Raw genomic sequence first — 17,006 nt, 5'->3', positions numbered from 1 at the left:
CTTTTTTTCCTCTTCCCCTCTCTCTCCCTCTACCCCCCCACCCCGGCCCCCGACCTCAGGTGGTTCGTAACTTTGAATTGGTCGGTCGTGTCAACTTGGACCAGTTGGACTCGAAAGAGAAGGAGTTCTCGAGCAGTGAAGAGGAATCCCGTGAGGAAGAAAAAGGGAATATAGTTGAACAAAGAGGTTGGTACTTTTCAGAGTGATTTGTTGGAAGCTTTTGCTCCACAACTCCTCCTGAGGTTTTTTGTAACATGCTCTCAGTGTTCCACGAGAGAGGAGTTGTGAAGAGAAACTACTTTGACACCAAACATGTCTTGTTGCCTGCCAACAGCAATCCTATCGGGTGTCTCAGAATGCAACAGATGAGCTTGTGTATGGCAGTTAAACGGTGGAAATTTAGCGCTATCCTCAAGAGTACCCACCACCATGTTGCGTGTGGGAGTCATGCCATTTCAATTACAGTCAGCAATTTCTTCACTCCTCCTGAATAGATGTGCTTGGCAAGAGAGAACCTTTAAGTTGTCAGTGCAATGGGACGTGTGTTCCAGCTTCATGCTGTCATGTACAGTACATCAAAGGTAAATCAATGGTCCTTGATGCAAGCTCTCATTTACCAACTCTGAGAATGAAACCTGTGCTAGTGTCTGAGAAGCCTGGTGTATGCACGAACATTCAGTTTTCCTTTATTGTAACAAAAGATATTTATTTAAATTCTTTGTTTGGTTTCCACCAGGCGATCAGAATGCCTCATTTAGTGTCCGTTTGTCTAAATTGTTGTATTGATGGTTTATTTTTGGTTAAGAAAAAAATCCTTTTTACTTGCAGGTATTGTGACATGTCCAGGGAGTGGAAACCGTGTTTACAATGAGAAGAGGTTCCCCTGCGAATTTTGTGGTCGCACGTTTGCGCATGGCTCTGACTGGGAGCGTCATATCCAGAGGCACAGCATGTAAGAGGCGTTCAATGCAGCTAACAAAAATACTCAGCAAACAATCGTTTCCCCGCACCTCAGCATGAACGAAAACAATTCACACTTAATCTACCTTTTTATTGCAAAGTTTCACACAGCCAAAAATGTTTGCTTTCAAATATAGGGCGTTAAGTGAGAACAGCCATCAAGACCATGAAAAGAATCAGGCAGCAGAGAATATCAGTGAAGACAGCTTTGCGCTTCCAGCAACTGTAAAGCAAACAGATTCTGATGACAAGTTGGTGGCTGGAATTTCTCCAAGAGACCCAGCAGCCAGCTCAAGCATTACAGCTGTAGTGAAGGACGACCCCCAGGATCCAAACACTGAGACCAAAAATGATGACTGAGCTGTGCTGGTTTACTTGAAGATTGTGAAAAGTTTTTTCTGTCCTTGCTCCTTTCCCCATTCCCTTCCCTTGCCTCCAATTCTTTACCATCTCCTGAACACAGTGACTCCTGCTCGGGTACAGTTCTGCAGATGCAGGCAGCCTTCCAATACCTTTCCCCATTGACCATTCTTCATGAGCGAGCCAAAACAGTGCATTTTGGTAGAGTATTAGGGGGAAGCATCACAACTGGGCCCAATTCTATCTCTCACTCAATATTCAGTCTCTCTCAACAGGGTCACTGGAGAACAAACAAGAGAGGGAAACCTTGGCTGATAGTCACCCCTTTCTAGCCTGGAGATATTGAAGCTAATTATACATCAACTAACTCAGCAGGGATTGAACCTGGGACCTTCCTGGTCTAATATAGTTTAGTACCATACCATGTGGTGCAATTCCCCACTGAACCACCTTTGGGAGCCTTTTGGGTTTTTTCCCCTCCCTCATTTGATGTATTCAAGTGAACTGTGTAAAATACTGTGGAATATCATTTATCCAGTGAGTTTTCTTTTTTTAAAAACTTGTATGATCAAGAAACAAGTATGATCTTGTGGGGATGTCACTACTTCATTATAGCGACTGTGGCATTCATTGAAGGAATGTTTCATAGTGCTTTTTTTTTAAAAAATAGACTTTGACTAAGTGCATTGAAAACCAAATAAAAAAAAATACCCCAAATGTTACTCTTAACACAGCTACCAGTCTGCTGGTGCATATAAAATGGTTCCTGGGAGCTGAATGATCAAGCGACCTCTGACTCAGTGAGTTTTATGTTCTGACGGAATTGTTTGCAAGCTGCTATATTGTATCCTATAACTTGTTGAGTTCAAGATGCGCAATTGATTCGGTCCCAAGTGAAAGAGCCATTTTGAAGAGTCAGTTTGACTTGTGGGTATATTGTGGGTTATAACTGCTCGAAGCCCGTCCACCAAATCTACCCACCCAGTTATAACCTCAAATGTATTTGTCATGAGTTAAGTATTACTGGGAATGTAAAAGCAACACCTGTATAAGCAACTCCTATATTTGCTCAAAAATATAGGAACAGCACTATGGATACCTGGTAATAATGTTACCGGGTGGGGGGGGTGAGGGGGGCGTGTGTGGTCAGGGGGTCAGCATCTTGAATAAAGGACTTCACTTCGGGCTCTTATTACTGAAACTGTCAGATCCAGGTTACTTGTAGCACCACCACTTTTCTGAGTGTTGTACAGTACTGAACAAATGTTACTGTACTGAAGAAACATTTTTTTTTGTTTCCGTGCACTAATGCAAGTGGTAATTTTTTAAAAATAAATTAAAAAAAAATGTTTTTTAAAAAAGACTTGATGTTTGTACAGAAGATTAGAAGTGTTCCTAACAATGATTACTGTTAATGTAGGATAATTTGGTGCAAAAGCGATCATAATTTCCAGTACCTCAGCATTAATCTTTACTGAATGTTCATTCTGTATTAGTAATACCTGTTCATAAACTGTGTAGAGTTTTTTCCTGCACATCCACGGCCAGGTGTGCATACAATGTTGTAGTGAGACTACTTTTATGAGTAAAAAAAAATTCCATATGTTCGGTTTTGTTTGCCAAGTTTACATTTTGTGTACTCTTTAACTATAAGGGTTGTCAAACCTCTTGCTGAATGAATTACTTTTTTTTAAAAAAGTATTTGTTCAGAGTTTCAGTCCAGATTCAGACGTTCACGTTATCAGATACATTTGTATTGTGATCAAGGTATTTTACAAATGACGCTTTCATAGAACAGCAAAGAATATCTGTTTCTTGAAATAGTTCATTAACCACCTATTTTCATGTTGAAAACAGGGACAAAATCAGAGCAGTTTCTGTGAAAAAGACAGGGATATTGCAGATTACATGTATATTGTGTTCCTCCTTTTGTCTACATTGTAGCTTAGGAAGCTCCTTTAAATATTTTTGTTATCTGAAATACTTTGAAGTTGACTGTTAGACATATGTTGGAAGTCTCTCTTGTAATTTTAAAACCAACTGTAAGGGTGAGGACATGAACTCTGTAAACATTACCAAAATTGATTGATTGGCCTTCCTCTCTATTTTGATAGCGCAGCTTCTAAATGATGCTGTTTAGTTTCTAGGATGACCTGTAAATACTGTACTTCCTGGTATTTTGTTTGCTGACTTGATAAATAAAAAGTGATGACTCCTTTTTAATTTGTAACTTTCTTGGGAGATTGTTTTTCCTAGTACTAAAATGCTTTCTTTCCCTCTTTCTCTATATAATATATACACACACCACACACACACATTGACATACCATTAGTAAGTTGACACATTTGCTTTTTAATGCCATAATCCAGCATCTAGCAAAATGTACCGGAAGAGAGTGAAGTCTTGATGACTCAAAAGTGGCAAAGCACGACATTCACTACCATAGCTTTCACGTCAATCTGAGGATAAGGTGACAATCCGAGATAACATCCCCACCACTTCTGCTCGGTTCTTCCTGTCATCATTAAGTGCTTCAAGATGTTCATTCGCGTGAAAGGCACTACATAAATGCAAGTTGTTATGTTACCCCCCAGAGTGTATAATGGATTTTCAAGTCTTGATAAGCTGCAATTCTTTTGAGTGCAACTATGAGGAGTTTATTTACTCTTATCTTGAGAAAATGCTCCTAAATCAATGTTTTTTTTTAACTTCTGTTCTGAAACATTTGACACAGTGATCTACAAATGTATCATGAATAATACTGAATGATTAATTAGTAGGTGCAATGACCAAAAAACTTTTCTGGAGGATGTGAATTGAATAATTCATAAAACAATCGGGCAGGAAATTATGGAGGAGGTAGTAAAAGGATTGAAAGTTGACCATTTGAGATGAGGGTATTTAATAGATCAGGCAAATACGTCTGTTTGGCTTTTCCAATTAGTAACTCAATTTCTAAAACCTTTCCAAAAGAATAATAACAATTGAATTCTTATGAACATGTTGAATTAAAAAGCATTCGAAGATGTTTCTTTTTGTACTTTTCCGATTATGGCATACATCAATTTCACCACCAGCTTTCTCCCCTTCTCATGTTAAGTTGTGTGATCTTGTGTCAGGGCCTAACAGTACATTGTGTTCCTTGGGAGTATTAGATCATCTGTCCAAACTGATCTCTAATCTTCAATTACGCTCCTAACCATTATAAACATGCAGCTTTTATTTTAAGCCATTGATTAATGCAACATTTACTGTTTTAAGCTCAGAGTAATTCATGTAAGCACTCCATTAAAAGGAAAAAGTCCAATTTCTTTTTTTTAATGCTTATTTAATTTTATAATAATAAACAATATATATTGTATAATTTTCTTTTATTTAATTATGTGCTTATATGTCAATCTTAAATAACTTGCTCATATTATCTATATCTTAGCATTGTTCAGGCTTGAATTTTATCTTATTTTTTTCCAAACAAAAATCAACATCTTTGCAAATTGGTCCTCATGTTCCAATCTTTTTTTGCTATTATTTGAACATTCCCCAGTTTCATCAATGCAAGTTGAAAGTAATATGGCAACTGTTACTAAGTTGTGTGAAATCTTTCAGGGCCCAGGAACACAACTAAACCATTTTGTATTGTATAATTATACTAATATTCAATAAAGGTTCAGGATGGCAACTGGTCCATATATTATTGCATATTAGTATTATACAATAATACTAAAATGGCTTCACCACTCATCCGCAGATAGTTGAAGTGATTGATTTCAATACTTGCAGAAGAGTCTCAATGCTTGTACGTAACATTCATTCTAAGTTTTCCGAAAGGTTGCAAATTACGTTCTTGGCAGTGGAATAGTTGGCTGGAGGTAAGCTGCAATGAACCTTGTTCGGATATATGTGCCTGGTAAGGGCTGTGAGAAGACATTCAGAATTGGCTGGTGCACATTTGTTGACTACACTGATGTGTTGACCGATTGAAGATGGCCCAACAGTCTTTTTTACTGCTTCCATAAGAATCAGAAAGTGCGTCAGTCAGCTTGGTTCTACAATGGGCAGTAAACACAGTGCAACACTGTCATTGGAATGAAGCCCAGGCCGGAGGTGCCAGTGCAAGCCAGCAGTCATGCCAAAGCAATCAAGCTGCAAGTCCAAACAACAACAAAATGACATTTGTATAGTGCCTTTCATGTCGGGAGGATGTCCCAAGGCGCTGGATAGTCAGTGTTTTGGACCCGAGCTGAGGGTCGGGATCGGCGACAGTGGAGGGCAGTGGGTGGGGAGGGTGATCGATTGAAGAGGAGGGTCTTGAGACTGGTCTTGAAGGAGGCAAGGGAGGGGGTAAGGTGGAGGGACTGCGGGATCGAGTTCCAGATGGTGGAGGCAGAGTGGCTGAAGGCTCGCCCGCCAATGGTGGGGCGGCGGACGTGGAGCAGGCCGGAGCCTGCTGAGCAGAGGGAGCTAGCAGGATGGTCGTGGGTTACGAGGTCGCAGAAGTAGGAGGGGAGCAAGGCCATAGAGGGCTTTGAAGGTGAGTACCAGGATCTTGAACTGTATCTGTGATGGGAAGCTAGTGAATGCAGACACTGATAGGAGTCCCGGGGCTGGGTGATAGATGCTCAGTTCAACACTGCTGGAAATGATATTTGGGAGTCTTTCCATTTTTTGTCATATTAGTATTGTTTACATTCCCTTGGATTTATATTCTTCAGAGGTGAACACACTTCCAGACAATAAAGAGTTAGGAAAATGCGATGTTCTTGCTCATTGATGTTTTTTTCATTCACAAGTGAAGAAAATGTTCAGGCATGAACTTTGACAAAAAAGGGTCAGGATGAACATGGGTGTACTGTTGCCTAGATAAAGAATAAAATGCCTACAATGGTGAATTTTGGACCCATACAAAGTGAACTCCTGTTTGATGTATCTGTGCATTAAATGCTTCCACCAAGTGCTCCTGTCTCAAAGGGTTACTGTATGTAACTGATGACTGTTATACCTGTAATTGTGAATCATTGTTTTGTCTAATAAGACTCCTGGTGACCCCAGAGAATTCCCTTGGGGTTCTACTCCAAGACATTCAGCTACTAGACTATTCAATGGAACAATAGGAGTGCTATAATCATCAAAGTCTCCTCTGGTTACACCTTGTTATTGCATCACTTGTCAGATGGGAGAGGGTTACTAACTAAGGTTACACTCGTTGTTTTTCGGACCTAATCTCCTTGTTGGAGACACTGCTCACAGCTCTTACATGTAGGGAACATTTCTGTCAAACGGGTGACACTAATCTGACGCGTTATCTGTTACTTTCTGTCTGTGGAAAAGAAGAGATCAAGTGCAACAAGGAAGCCATTCAGACAAGCTGAGCAAATAGTAAGTGTTTGCTGTTTGGCATGAGCATCAATCCCCCCTCTGAGGGTGCTATTCCCAAAGATCTATTGTACTTCTGGCCTTTGGTAGAAATTATCTTGACATCCAGTTCTAGTTTATGCAGCTGCTGTGCCTGCCTTCCTCCCTGCAGTAAACAGCCATCCCATAAATGAGGAACATTTTACAAAAGGGTCTTTGGAAGATCAAGCACACTTGTTATGCCTTTACTCCTGCATGGATGGGTAACGCAGTTTGCCATGCTTATGCACACCTTTGGCTCTTTTAAGTTATAAAGTGAAGCTCTATCCTTGGAAAGCAGCCACAGTGACGGTATTGATATGAGCTAGAACAGTTGGGAAGCTTTAGGATCCTGACTCCCTACCTGTTTTGGCACAGGAACAAGGCACCACTTAGGCCTCACCCCAGATTTCTGTTTAAAGTGGTTTCTGACTTTCACTCACTTGGCAGTAGAGCATATCAAACCTCTCTTTTTTCTTATTCTTTATAAATTAGTCAAAGCACACCACGCTCAATTGTATGTAAACAAGCTGCATGATATATTACAGACATTAATACAGACATCAGCGAAGCTTCCAGTTGTTTGTCTCTTAAAATAAAATGTTGCAAGCTTGTTTCAATGCAGATAGGTAGCAAAATATTCCATAAATTCAATACTATTACCAACCAGGGGGCAGGATGCGTCCTTTGAAGTTTGTTATTATTTAATTTCAGCAGGTATCAAATGAAGACAGTGGACGGTATCATAAAGCAATCCACCTAACTTTAAGAAGCATTAGTGTGAATTTTGGGTTGTCCTGCCACCACTGTTGTTCCAAGTCATGAAACAAATGAAGAAAAGTGGATTTGACAGCAGGGAGATATTGGCAACAGTTCATTTTGGGAACGTGCTAAGTCCTCACATTCCTCCAGTTAATTATCTTTCTGTGTATAAAGGCATGGATTCCTGAATCAGTTTACACCAAGCTTCCAACAGAAGAAAATTGACACAAAGCTGCATAGAAATTATATAGGTACAAACTGCAGTATATTGCAATAAAAATGTGACACACAAAATCTCAACCACTATAGCTTTTGATATCAGGCTTAGAATGTTGGTTACATGAAGAAGTTCATTTTGAGCAATGACAAATATAATACAATTTTTAACAATGAGTTTAATAGATTGCCCATCATCCAGGATGAGTTTACACTGAGGTACTTACCAGCAGAACATACCAACATGGCTCCTGAATTGTGTTCACAGGGATTTTGAAAAGAACTTTACATGCCAGTAGGCAAAAATAATTATTATTGTTAGATGCCTTAATATTACATTAAATGATTGATTGATTAATTGCTTGATTGGTTAGCTGGGTGTCTGACACATGCGGAAACCCATCAACAACAACACCACCACCATGCTTAAGACTATCCAAACCATGCATCCCACCTACAAATGGAAATCCCAGCGATAGATTGATGGAATGTGCACTGTCTCCCTGGAGGCACACATCCTGCTTAACTAATTCCAGAAAGTATTAGGCACAGGTTGGCAAGAGCCAAGACTTGGGGACTCCAGAGTGCGCATTGAGGTACTCATAGAATCTTAGAATTATACAGCACAGAAGGAGGCCATTCGGCCCACCGTATCTGTCCCGGCTCTTTGAAAAGAACTATCCAAATCAATCTCATTCCCCCGCGCTCTCCCCGTAGTCCTGCAAATTTGTCCTCCTCAAATAATTATCTATTTCGCTCTTAAATGCTGTTATCGAATCAGCTTCCACCACCTTTTCAGGCAATGCATCCCAGATCTAAACAACTCGCTGTGTGAAAAAATTTCTCTTCACCTCCCCTCTGTTCCTCTTAACAACTATTTTAAATCGGTGTCCTCGGGTTACCAACCCACCCGCCAGTGGAAATAGTTTCTCCTTGTTCACTCTATCGAATCCCCTCATAATTTTGAGAACTTCTATTAAGTCTCATCTTAACCTTCTCTACTCCAAGGAGAATAATCCTAGTGTCTCCAGCCTCTCCTGATAACTGAAGTCCCTCATTCCTGGTACCATCCTGGTAAATCTCCTTTGCACCCTCTCCAATGCCTTGACATCCTTCATAAAGTGTGGGGCCCAAAACTGAAGACAGTCTCTAGCTGAGGCCTAACCAATGTTTTATAAAGGTTTGTCATAACTTCTTGACTTTTATATTCTATGCCCCTATTTATATAGCCTAGTATCTTTATGCTTTTTAATAGCTTTATCTAACAGCTTTGCACTTTCAAAGATTTACTTAGATGAACCCCCAGGTCTTTCTGTTCTTTCACCCCTTTAATATTCTACCATCCAGCTTATGTTGTCTCTCCTCATTCTTCCTCCCAAAATGCATTTTGCATTTCTCACATTAAACTTCATTTGCCCATTTTACCAGTCTGTCAATGTCCCCTTGCAGTCTGCTACTATCCTCCTCACTGTTTACTATTTTTCCTAGCTTAGTATCATCTGAAAACTTGGAAATTGCACTCCCTATACCCAGGTCCAGGTCATTTATATAGATCAAAAACAGCAGTGGTCCCAATACTGACCTTTGGGGGATACCACTGCATGCTTCCCTCCAGGCAGAAAAAACATTCACCACTGCTCTCTGCTTTCTGTCTCCCAGCCAGTTCTGTATCTATGCTGCCACTGCCCCTTTAATACCGTGGGCTTCTATTTTGCTTACAAGTCTCATATGTGGCACTTTATCAAATGCCTTTTGAAAATTCATATCAACAAAATCAACTCCATCCACCTTCTCTGTTACTTCATCAAAAAACTCTTATCAGATTTGTTAGACATGATTCGTCTTTAACAAACCCATGTTGGCTGTCCTTTATTAACCCATATTTTTCTAAGTGAAAATTTATTTTGGCCTGGATTATAGTCTCTAGAGGATTCCCCACTACTGACTGCTGGAGTCTAACCTGCTAAAATCACATAGCTTGACATTGATATTACTGTCAGGCAAGCTTTCCTGCTGCTTGTTCAGCTAGGACCACCCTACCTATTAGGACTTTGGGTTGCAGGTTAACAGGAGCTGAGTGGGATGACTCCCTACCCCCAGTGATTTATCTGCCTTTCTAATTCCTGTTGATGAACCAGGTTGGCTGTGTGTCATCAGCAAACTGGACTACTGAATCCGTCACAGAGGGTGGTCTTGATTCTGACATTCCGTTACCAAACATATCACCTTAGGCCAGTTGAATTCCAGGGGGAACTCGCTTATCTCCAAATCCCACCACCTCCTCACTCCAGAAGGATAGTCAGTGTCCAGGGCTGACTAACTGGTTTTCCAGTGACCAACTTCCAGATTGTTATGTGTCTGCTAACACCACTTCCGGTGCTTCGCACATGTGTGTGTTATAAGCAGGATATATCATCGACGTTATTTCTTGCATGAAGTAAGTGGCATCAGCGGTGTCCTGACGACACAGATCAGCCATTATATTATAACTCACGTCTAGTATTGCCTGTGAGTTATCAAACCCAGAGGATGTGCTTTAATGAGGTTCCCTTGTATCTATTATAAATTAGTAAGAAATTTCCATGAATTAGGATCCAATTTTTACATTCAGATAGTTCTATTTTTATAATATCCACCTTGCAAAATACTCAATAGATTAGTTTGACAAAACAACATTAACAAAATTACATTTGTAAAGCTCCTTTCACTTCGGGAGGACATCCCAAAGGCACTGAACATTCGAGGATCAAAACTCCCATTAAAGAGAGAATATGCATACATAGTGGGGAAGCTGGAACAGAAGATAAATGTCCTGAAAAAAAGAGTTAGGAGTTGGCAGAGAAACCATGGAGTCAGCCATTCAATGGACAGGAAAAATTTCTGCTGTCAAAATGGGTCATAAGTAAATCTAAGTTCCACTCAGTATAAAATGTTGTAACCTGCTATAAATCCCTCACACAGTAAAAGTGCCTTGAATTAAGTGCTTAATTCCACGAATTGGAAATGGAGAGAATTTTAGTCTTATTAACACAGCAAGATGAGTTGGATTCTGCTGAGGTTTGGGTTCTTGATGTATTTAAAAAATGCCATACTTCTTATTTGCATGATGCTGCAAAAAATGATCTCAGGAAACAATGCTTGATAAACAGTTCATCTAGGTTTTAGATCTCAGGAAATGAAATGAATTTCTGTGCATGCTACTATTGTACTTCAACCTGTTCAATTGTGGTTTGAAGTAAAAATGGATGAAAGGGATATGCTTGTTTTGTTTGGTGCCATTGTCTGCTGGCATATGTCAAAGCTACTTTGTTTTTAAGATGTATTGCTGTGGAGCCAGAATTCCTTTGAAAAATGGTATCAGGTTACTCCAGGTCTATTGTAAAATGTTCAGTGAAGAAGCACTTGCAAACCTTGGATGATCAAGAAATCAGCTCCAGCCAGTGGGACTCATCAACCATCCGCCAATGTCGATGGCCTTTCACCTGAAATAAAAGAAGTGCTGGAAATTCAGAGCAGGCCAAACACTGCCTGAAAGAGACATACAGTTTAATTTTTCAGATATGATACTTCATATGTGAAATATTAGCTCCATAACAGTGGACAAGCCATCAGCCATTAAGTCCTTGTCCTCGAATCCACTTCCTGAACCATTTAACCTTACTACCTCTCGCCAGTGCCTTCACAGGACCTCCTAAAAATATAATATTTTTACAACTATGCCTTTGGTCAACATTCTTCAAGTCTCTAATTTAGTGGCGTCCTGTAGCTCAGTGGTTAGAGCACTCGCCTTACAAGTGAGACACCTGGGTTCAATTCCAGGCAGGGCGAAACCTTGGGCAAGTTTCCTTACTCCACACGCCTAATAATAATCCTTCCAAAACAAAACAATAATAAATTGGTCATTTTCAATCCATGACTGTTTGTGGGACACTGCTGCGCGCAATTGGCTGCTGCGTTTCGCCCACAAATATACGGTCAATTCACTTTACAGTCTATTCTGTGAAGCGCTTTGAGACGTCTAGAAGATGTGAAAAGTGCTATATCAAGTGCAAGGATTATTATTACGGCTCAGTGTCCATCGCTGTGTGTGTCAAGTGCTTTGAGGCATCTTTTTATATGAAAAACACTTTGCATGGTTTGTTAATCAGAACCCTCCAGCTGTTGAAGGATCATACCTGAAAATCCCATTGTTCCCTTTCAAACACCGACTGGTTGTTTGTACCACTCACCAGGAGCCCAGTTATTAGTTGATTCACAGATCGCTTTCTAGGGGTAATAATCCCTTGAAAAATAAATAAATGCATAATAATTTAGTCACTCAATCCACGATTGTTTGGGGGCACTGCTGTGCACAATTGGCTGTTGCATTTTGCCCCTCAAAAAAATACAGTCAACGCACTTTACAGTATGACGTGATAAGGCATCAACAACAACAAGAAGATTACAATTGTATATCGCCTTTCACGTCAGGAGGACGTCCCATCATATCAAATACACGGATTATTATTATTTATTATTAGTGTGCTATGTATTTGCAACCCATTTTGCATTCATAACTTTCAGCTTTCACAGCTTTTGCATTCATGTTTTTCCCAGCTCGCTCCCGTTACAGAATGTGTAACTGCTTGCTTCACACAGAGATGGGCTTTCAGGAAGACACTTGGGCATTGTGCTTAATGGCTAGTTTTTTTGGTGACAAAAGTGAGCTGCTGAAACGTGGCTCGGAGTTTGCAAATAAAATTTAAAGGTGGTTAAAAAGAAACGCAAAATCACAACAACAACAAAAATTGCATTTATATAGACACTTTCACTTCGGGAGGACGTCTCCAGGCATTAGACAATTAGGAGTTTGCACCCGAAACAATGAAAATAATAAAAATAGCTGAGGCCGTACTTCATCACTACTAGATTTAAGAGTCCCCTTGGATGATAGTAATAATAATAATAATAATAATCCTTGCATTTGATATAGCGTTTTTCACGTCGGGAGGACGTCCCAAAGCGCTTCACAGAATATACTGTAAAGTGAATTGACTGTATATTTGTGGGCGAACGCGGCAGCCAATTGCGCACAGCAATGTCCCATAAACAGTCGTGGATTGAAAATGACCAATTTATTATTGTTTGGGGTTTTGGAGGGATTATTATTAGGCGTGTGGAGTAAGGAAACTTGCCCAAGGTTTCGCCCTGCCTGGAATTGAACTCAGGTCTCTCGCTTGAGTGCTCTAACCACTGAGCTACAGGACTCCACTGATGACCTTGCATTAAATCTCTCATCTTTGCTATCTCTAGCAAACTTAGTATAACAGTAAGTCAATTCTGTTTTTCTCTGCGTTACAGTATTCTTCCCTGAACACATCCCAATTTTGTTTTCCTCATGGAAACTCCTTCATTCTCAGGCCCAATCTGCACCATTCCCCGACCGCATACAACTTCTACACTGAACAAGCTGCCCGTGCTTCTGAGCCATGCACATTGCCGAGCATCAAAATTTTAAGTTCCACAGCACCTTGTTGCTGTACATTAAACTTTTATTGCCACTTCAGTATAGGAGAAGTTCAGCCATTCCACTGTGCTTTGTGGCAAACCTGCAGCTCTCAGATAGCATCAATTATTCAGGCTGAGCAGGTCAGCAAAAGGTCTGGAAATTTGAAAGAAAAAAACACTTTGAGATTTCACAATTCCCTTATTGTCATTCAGTACAGTTAACAAAAGTGGCAGAACTATGTCATGAATGGTGAAAAATTCTGACTTGGTGACCAGCAGGCACAGTGAAGACTTTCTCATCCAAAGATCTGCACCCGCCTCTCTGAGTGACATTGGTGACAGATCTCATACTGAGGGATCTACTGTATCCTTCATAGCACCGTGACACAAACAGTTGTTCTCACTTGACTCCCCTAAGACACATCTGCATGTCTGTAACTACAGTACATTCACATTTGAATGACATATTCTGTAAATTGAACTTTCTTGTGTAGCAGGCTTGTTAATACAGCTGCATTTGTCATTTTTCTTCACTGACATAGTGTATTCTCTCCAACTGACACCACTTCACTTTGTCTCAAGTCCAGGTGTCCCCGGGCGGGTGTCCTCTGACGCCTATTAAACTGTGTTATTACAGTGGGATTCCTGCGAGACTCCACTGCCGACTTTGATGAGTTTTGACTGCAGAGTGCAGGTCTTGTTTGTGTTTAAATGAAGTGGTCATACTGTCAAGAGACCAACTTCTGTGTGGGCCAAGCGCACATTCATCTCCAAGAAATAAATGAAGGAGGACAGAAATTTGGCAAAGATTTGAATACATTTCTGGAAGAATATTATGAAGTACCTAAAAACTGCTTAGTGACATGAAATCCTGCTATCAGCTCTCAGGAAATATAACTCAAATTCAAGTGACTACTGACTTGGAGTAGGGGGCAAATAATTACAATTGATTTTTGGAGGAGTTGAAACGAAAGAAGAACTTGCATCTTAATAGTGCTTCATTACGGCAAAAAGCCTCTAATACTTTACAGTAATTATTGTCAAGGGTGGTGACTGGTTTTTGTAGGTAAACTTGGCATTTTCCAAATACAAGGTCAAAAATTAGACGAATGACCTGCTTAATAATAATAATAATAATCCTAGCATTTGATTTAGGGCTTTGAGATGTCTCAAAGCGCTTAACAGAATATACTGTAAAGTGAATTGACTGTGTATCTTGTGGATGAAATGTGGCACCCAATTGTGCAGCAGTGTTCCACAAACAGTTGTGGATTGAGAGACCAATTTTTTTTGAGGGATTATTACTCCCGGAAAGTAATTCACCAATCGACTAACAAGCAGGATCTTACTTACTGCGAGGTGAACAGAGTGTGTGGAGTAAGGAAACTTGCCTAAGGTTTTGCCCTGCACGGGAACGGAACTCAGGTCCTCTCACTTCTGAGGCGAGTCCTCTAACCACCATGCTATTGTTGGCCAGGACACCTTTCTTTCTGATGAGCACCATAAGATATTTAACATCCACCTGATAATAGACAGTCAGGACACAGGATTAATGTCTCATCTGAAAGACGGCACTTCTGACAATGCAGAACTTCATCAGCGCAGCCCTGGAGTGTGAGCCCTAGACTAAGAACTCAAATGATCTTTTTCATAGAAGATATTTTCTATCACTGCTCCTGTCCTTGCTCTTCAGAACTTTGTCCTGCATGTTTTTACAATGGTGAGCTGAGTACATTAAGAGACAGGACAGAAAAATAGATAGAGAGGAGGCAAGGGAGGGATAGAGGGAGGAAGTTCCAGATGTTAGAGACAACATTTGGTGGACCAACATCCTCTTTGGATCTTAATTTCCCTTCTTGTCGTGCTGTGGTGTCACAGGAACCACCTTCCTTTCCCCCCCGATAGTTATCTATGAAGCACATTAACTTCAACCTATTTGTATCAACTCTGTTTAATGGTGATGACTTGGACTGCTTTAATCACTGCTGATATGAGCTCATATTATATATTCAGATTCAATCAGCATTAGATTCAGTCAACATCAAAAGCCTCCAGCACTTAGATTGCTGTGCTTTACGAATGATAAAAATGCCTTCACCAATTTCTATTGTCATGGGTGTATTTTATACTGAGAGCTATCTCCTATGCTCCTGCAGTTACAATCCTTGACCTTTGGCTGTGTGTGTAACAGAGGCCCCAGTGCTGATGAGATAACATTACAATGCTGTGATGCTGGCATCAGTATAAGGCGATAGCAGTGTAACCAATTGGCATAAGTATCATGCTGTGTTTTCACCAACATATGACCCCGAAAAAAATGAACATAATGAGCCAACAACTGAGATATGGTCTGTATTCTATAAAGGAAAAGCACAACCGCTCTAACAAGTACTGTCAACTGCAAACGGCAGCCCAAATTGAAATTGACACTGAGCTCTCTGTAGACTGAGAAACTAATAACCTTGCAGACCCATAAGAATTAAATGCATAGCTTTTTTTGCGCCACATCAGCTCTGTGCTTCTTGCAAGTAACCTTTATTGTTTTTGAATGTCCTGTGATGGATTCTGCTTTCCTGAATAAGTTAGAGTCGACAAATGGTTCCTGACAATGAATGCTGAAATGGTCAGGGAAATCAGCTGCATAACTCCTTGTTGTAAAGTTTCATTTGAGCTCACTCGATGGGCTTGAATTCCTTGGACAACTCAGGGAAGAATTTAATTTAGCTGCTGTTAAAGGTGAGCTGATATTTCACTCTTTTTTAGTTTATCTACAAACCTAAGTAACCAGCAAGTAGCCCTTGAGGTTATATTTAAGCTGTCTTCTGCCTCAGGGCCTCCCTGTCTGCCTGGTCTATCTCAAAACATAACCATCTCTGAGGAAGTTTAAAATATAAAATAAATTGCCTCATTCTCTTCAGTTCCCCCTGGCAGACCTTCATATTATTTTGCTTGAAGTCATTTTCCACATTGTCTTTTTTAAACTTAATGATCGTTGCATTTTACATCGGAGGAGATGTCTCAAAGTGTATCACAGGATACGCTGTTAAGTACAGTGACTGTGCATTTTGTAGGCACGCCAATTTGCACACAGCAATCTTCCACATACAGCCATGAAGTGACTGATCAACTTTATCTGAGGGATTGTTGGCCAGGACACTGGGAGAAATTCACTTCACTTTTCAAAAAGTGCCAGGGAATCTCTAATGTCCACTTAAACAGGCAGACGGCATCTTAATTTTGCCACCTCTGACAATGCAGTGCTCCCCCACCACTGGAGGGCCAGCCTAGACAACATGAGTTCAAAGTGCCAAATGAGGGGCATCAATCCCCAACTTTTGCCTCGGAGGCAAGAATGCCTACTTTGCTGATAGAATATTTGTGATTAACCATTGGTTAATAAGCACTACACGTTTGAGCCAAATTATTCATAATTATTTACCTCCATAGCAGAAACCTCCGTTAAAATATCATTGCTTCCAGGTCCATGATTTGTTACTCATGGAGTCCCGTAGCTCAGTGGTTAGAGCACTCGCTTTGCAAGCGAGAGACCTGAGTTCAATTCCAGGCAGAGGGCGAAACCTTGGGCAAGTTTCCTTATTCCACACACCTAATAATGATCCCTCCAAAAATAATAATCCCTCCTTCCTTTTCCAGATGACTGCAATCAAACTCCATAATCGCAAATATTTTAATCAGAGTTATTTAGAGAGTTGGCTCCACATCTGATGCATTGAAGCAAAGCAGTTTCCAAAAGTACCCTTCTGTTGCTAAATCCCTGAGTCACTGAATATTCAATCACGCACCCTATTGTTGGATACCAGTATGTCGAT

At 40.4% G+C, this 17,006-nt stretch overlaps 1 protein-coding gene and 1 non-coding gene across 2 annotated transcripts in view; both read left to right on the top strand.

The window, feature by feature from the left end:
- The window catches only part of znf462 (zinc finger protein 462), an 83,345-nt gene extending 79,807 nt beyond the window's left edge, over positions 1–3,538 (top strand). The window contains exons 13-15 of the mRNA XM_042333142.1: positions 60–186; positions 829–952; positions 1,098–3,538. Of these exons, the coding sequence (XP_042189076.1) occupies positions 60–186; positions 829–952; positions 1,098–1,320 (474 nt within the window). The 3' untranslated portion in view covers positions 1,321–3,538. The remainder of the gene's footprint in view (positions 1–59; positions 187–828; positions 953–1,097) is intronic.
- A 7,907-nt stretch (positions 3,539–11,445) lies between these two features.
- On the top strand, positions 11,446–11,517 carry trnav-uac. The gene has a single exon. It is a non-coding gene; the product is annotated as a tRNA-Val (tRNA).
- Positions 11,518–17,006: the final 5,489 nt, after the last annotated feature.

This window comes from Callorhinchus milii, unplaced genomic scaffold (genome assembly GCF_018977255.1).
Source record: "Callorhinchus milii isolate IMCB2004 unplaced genomic scaffold, IMCB_Cmil_1.0 Scaffold1, whole genome shotgun sequence".
Classification (NCBI taxonomy): domain Eukaryota; kingdom Metazoa; phylum Chordata; class Chondrichthyes; order Chimaeriformes; family Callorhinchidae; genus Callorhinchus; species Callorhinchus milii.
This window is presented reverse-complemented; position numbering and strand designations above follow the sequence as displayed.